This window comes from Micropterus dolomieu, unplaced genomic scaffold, assembly GCF_021292245.1.
Source record: "Micropterus dolomieu isolate WLL.071019.BEF.003 ecotype Adirondacks unplaced genomic scaffold, ASM2129224v1 contig_512, whole genome shotgun sequence".
NCBI classification, from domain to species: domain Eukaryota; kingdom Metazoa; phylum Chordata; class Actinopteri; order Centrarchiformes; family Centrarchidae; genus Micropterus; species Micropterus dolomieu.
The window spans coordinates 1,506-6,241 of NW_025729502.1; the positions used below are offsets into that span (position 1 = coordinate 1,506).

At 43.2% G+C, this 4,736-nt stretch overlaps 1 protein-coding gene across 2 annotated transcripts in view; it reads left to right on the forward strand.

Moving 5' to 3' along the window:
• Nucleotides 1–4,403, forward strand: part of tipin (timeless interacting protein) — a 5,201-nt gene extending 798 nt beyond the window's left edge. The window contains exons 1-8 of one of the 2 annotated variants that reach the window (XM_046041201.1): nucleotides 97–505; nucleotides 1,118–1,235; nucleotides 1,427–1,520; nucleotides 1,776–1,851; nucleotides 1,984–2,106; nucleotides 2,211–2,265; nucleotides 2,688–2,933; nucleotides 3,237–4,403. In XM_046041201.1, coding sequence (XP_045897157.1) covers nucleotides 500–505; nucleotides 1,118–1,235; nucleotides 1,427–1,520; nucleotides 1,776–1,851; nucleotides 1,984–2,106; nucleotides 2,211–2,265; nucleotides 2,688–2,933; nucleotides 3,237–3,502 — 984 coding nt within the window. In that variant the 5' untranslated portion in view covers nucleotides 97–499 and the 3' untranslated portion in view covers nucleotides 3,503–4,403. Of the gene's footprint in view, nucleotides 1–96; nucleotides 506–1,117; nucleotides 1,236–1,426; nucleotides 1,521–1,775; nucleotides 1,852–1,983; nucleotides 2,107–2,210; nucleotides 2,266–2,687; nucleotides 2,934–3,236 lie in introns of those variants that run through there. The other variant, XM_046041202.1, reaches the window with a different exon arrangement.
• Nucleotides 4,404–4,736: the final 333 nt, after the last annotated feature.

The following is a 4,736-nucleotide window of genomic DNA, read 5'->3' on the forward strand; positions in this document are numbered from 1 at the left end:
ACCTCGTAACTGGTAAGACAATATTGTGACATTTCCCTTTAATACAGTGTCGTATTTTATAAGACATTATGATGTCTGTGACTTATATTTTAAGCTGACACGTTATGCTTTACAGTTTCGCCGACGGCTGTTAAGTTAGCTCTCATGTTAGCTTACTAACTTACCCACAGTGTCGCAGCCGCCCGTAGTTAACGTTAGCTTAGCAGCGCGTTGTTTACTCTCTTACAAACAAACCTAACTCAGAAATTAAGTTATGTTCAGACGAAGACGCGAGTGTCCTGTTGACCCTGGCTGTCCCAGATCCTCCTGTCCTCCCGTGTGGCAGTGAAATACAGGAGACTGACGGGTTTTAAGGTTTTGGCTAAGCTTGAGTTTGCCGCCTTCACGTGGATGACGCGGTGGTCGACCGATATTTGAGTTTTCATGGCCGATACAGGTCACGCCGGGAGAGCGAGATTCGATATCGGGGACCAATATTTGTATTCGTACTAACCCATGTATGGAGGTACTGTACACATCTACATAACATATAAGGAGTATTTTTAATGTTGTAGTTAGTTGAGGTGAAGCTGCTATTACAACTTTGTAAACAGGTGGATAATTAGATGCATAACAATGCATGGCCATTTCATAAGACAATTATAATATATATATTAAATATATACTGCATATTGTTATGTAATATGAATCTGTCAAGAAATGTAGTGAAGTGTGAATAAGTACAGCTTTTCGAGGTATAAAGGATAACAGTATTTTGTGTTACTTTTCCAATCGGTCCATATCATAATTTCATATGTTTGTTGCAAAACAAAAATGGCGATGGAACAGTGGATAAGACACCGCTTAACCCCTTGTTGCTCCAGGGGCATGCAACCTCTGACTCTGATCAATTGTAAGTCGCTTTAGATAAAAGTATTAGCTAAATGTCGCACTCAGATATACTGGCACTGATTTTTAAAACCAAAATTAATCATGTTAGTGATGAGTCATGAGTTCATCTGTGGCTGTTTTCATGGTTGTACTGCAGTAAACGCTATACTCCTAGAAAAACAGCACGTCTAGTTCTGCATGCAGCCAGATAGAAGTAAAATGAGTGTCAATTTAATACTTAATCCAGGAGTTACACACGATGCTGGATCCATTTGATGGCCTAAAGGATGAAGCTTTCCCTCCCCTCCCACCACCTCACTCCCCGGGCCAGGGAGGACAAGAGGACGGAGACCCTTTTGGAAATGGTGAGAAGCTGCATGTAGGCCGCTGTCAAAATCATACAGGAAGAGAACAGTCAACATTTTAAGCCAGTTTATACCTAGAAATTGGAGAGAATTATTGAATTATGGTAAGTGCTGACTCCTAGTCTGCCCTGCTGAAAGCTTTCTGTGATGTTGACCACCTGCCCTGTTGTCATGTGGTGTGCTAAATGCAGAGGACGAAGACGGCGAGGTGTCCAAGTTGGCTGAGGTCCCTGCTGCTAAAAGAAAAGGAGTGAGGAGGCCACAGCCCAAGCTAGACTCGCACAGGTACCTCAAACATCGGGACCGTAACATCACGGCAGAGGATTTAAATTTATTCAAATGCAGATTTAAAAAGTACATTGAGTTGTTGGCTAATGACATCTATACACCAGGATGCCACAAAGCATGAAAAGAATACACTTTTATTGTAGGGAAAGGCAACGCAAGTCAGCTGTTGTCAGTGGAAAAGGTCTAACTACTTTATGAACTGTGAACTTTCCCCCAAGTGACTAAATATACATGTGACACTACTTTCTTCAGGCTGATCTCAGAAAGAGGACTTCCAGCTCTGCGAACGCTGTTTGATGATGTCCATTTCAAAGGCAAAGGGCACGAGGTAAGAGCTTGACAACAGACAAATGAACAACACCAAACGACGCAGACGCTTGTGGAGCATTTCATCTTGGCCGTACTTCATCATATGTACATTTAGCCAACGTTTTGTGGTGTTTGTGTTTTGTCCAACCAGCCTGAGGACCTGCGCCTGCTGACGCAGAAGATGGAGAACTGGGCCCACCGCTTATACCCCAAACTGCAGTTTGAAGATTTTATTGACAGAGTGGAGAAGCTCGGCAACAAGAAGGAAGTGCAGGTGGGATGAAGACGTTGACGCTGAATATGTCAATGAAATGTACTTATTGTTTTCACAGTGCAGTATTTGTAATTAAATGCCTTTTCTTTTTGTTTCTGTGGCAGACGTGTCTCAAACGGATTCGACTGGACATGCCACTGACGCACGAAGATCATATGGGTAAAGATATTTAACACACTATTTATTGTGCTGCATTCAAAATGATCACCTGAATGTTTCTGGCTAAATTGACTTTTGTTGCATAAAATCATCTGCTGCACCAGCCAAACGTCCGAGATGGTATCCTTTGGTTTCCTTGGGTTTATTCTGTTCAGCTCATTGGTTTTTTGTTAGTTTTTAAACTTCACGAGTGGATGAGCATCAGTTGAAACCTCACATTAGCACCATGTGGTGGTGTACTGTACAAGGGTCTGTCTCAAGAGGTTGGCTTTGCTGAAAGAACTGGAGAGTGAAACGTGGAACCTCCCCCAAATCAGTAACATCTGCCAGTGTGAGGCCGCATAAAAAATATTTATGTGAAAGTGAGTGTTTGAGTGTTTTCTCTCTGAATTCACGGGTCTGTGAAACATTTTTGGGTTTAGGTGAAGAAGAGGCAGCTCCTGAGTCGCAAGTCTTTGAGGATCCAGAGCCGTTTAGCAGAGCAATCTTCCCTGATGACGTGCAAAGGCCGGTCCACTCTACCCCGGCTCCAGCTGCCCCACCCTCCACCTCCCCGGCTGCCCCCTCCCTGACTGAGGAGCAGCGTAAGCGCATGGAGCTGAACAGACAGCGGGCCCTGGAGAGAAAACTCGCCCGCCAGCAGCAGCAGCAGCAGCAGCAGCAAACAGGTGAGAGGCTCTTCATCAGTTCTGTGAAGCAAATATAAGATTTGTCCGGATTTGAGATACAGTAAAAAATAATCAAATGATGCAGGCATATCTCAGCCAGTTGCAAAGAAGCAGCATTAAGATAAATCAAAAATCAACCAATGTTGTGGCTCCTGATAATCTTTAATGAATGCATCCCCTTCAGACCAGTCTGTACATTATAGTAATCCAAGAACGCATCTCTTCAGTTTTGATGAGTGGAAAGTAGTTAAATGGAACACATTTTTGATGTCCATGTGCACAATTCCTCCTGCCGCCCACTAGATCCTTCAGACTCCCAGACTGTTGACTCGTCCACGTCAGCAGATGAACCCACATCCGTCTCCTCTGCCAATGTCTTAAACAACTCCAAAGATCAGGATGTGGAGGTGGAGGATTTAGACCAGGAGTCAGCCAGCAGCAGCAGCAGCGCACAACAACCTGGCCGGCTTCCACACAAAGACTCTGAACCTTCTGATGAATCACCTCAGTGTGAGAAAGAGGATGAAACCAACCTTGAACCCAGCAACGAGTGTGAGGACGGGGATTAAGTGCAGCACACACTCGTTGAGTTCAGGAGCTGCTAACTGTACGGCCAAAGTCTTTTGGCAATGAATCAAATTAGTGCACAAGTTGTATTCTTGTAGTCTACAGAGAGCTAAGCCAACACAATTCCTGTTCCCCTTGTTCCTGTCTGAAATACGTAAAATTAAGCACTGATCCCACATCTGTTTCCATCGATCTTTTTCAGATTTTATCATTGGCTGCATTTTATTTGGTTTCACAAATTTCATTTATTGTTGAAGTGTACTAGCTGTTACTTAAATAGTCTGTTGATCCTTAATATTAAAAACTAAACAAATAGCTCTTTTTTTCATTCAAACAAGCCTGCCTGCAGTTTTTTCATGTAGTAAAACAAATCAGTGCAGCATGAAAAGTCACTGCAGTAACGTCTGTAAAACTGCGCGACCTGAGCTGTGTGTTTTTATCTTTGATAAATCACGCCATAGTTGGCGTCCTTACCGGTTTTTAAATGCCAAATAACAATAAACATTTCCTTGTAAAATTGAATCTATACTAAGTATAACGACACTTCTGTGTTCTCACCCTCACATACAGTACAGCATCAGATGTACACCGATCAGCCGTAACAGTAGGACGTGAATAACACTGATTATCTCGTTAAAAAGGCATTTGTCGGTGGGCGGGATATATTTGGCAGCGAGTGAAGATTTTGTCCTGAAAGTTGATGTGTTAGAAGTAGGATTTGAGTGACTGACAAGGGCCAAACTGTGATGGCTAGACGACCGGGTCAGTACCTATCAGAAGTGGTCCAAGGAAGAAAAGCCGTGAACCGGCGACATGTTGGCCTGTGTGGTCCGATCCAACAGACAGCAGGTCAAATGTTGTAATAACTAAATACTGTACCTGAAATAAAGGGTTTCAGACTTACACAAGACTTCAGTGTTCATCCATACAGGTTTAATTAAAAGCCACAATAAACCATTTTACAAAAATAGATTCTGTGGAAACACTTTACTTTCATACAAAAAAGCACGAGCACCAATTAGATTACAAGTCAATGATTACTGCAGCGCCTACCTGAGCAACTCGCACCCGCTTCCTATTAAAGGGTAGTACTATGTGTTTGTGGTCACAGTGCTGATGCACGAGATCAGCTGATATGATGACCACAGGAGGAGGCTGAAGCTTACAGGTCCACACCATGCAGTCACTCTGACCGGGATGTCACTTAACACTTGTGTGTAGAAAATTAGCCGGTAG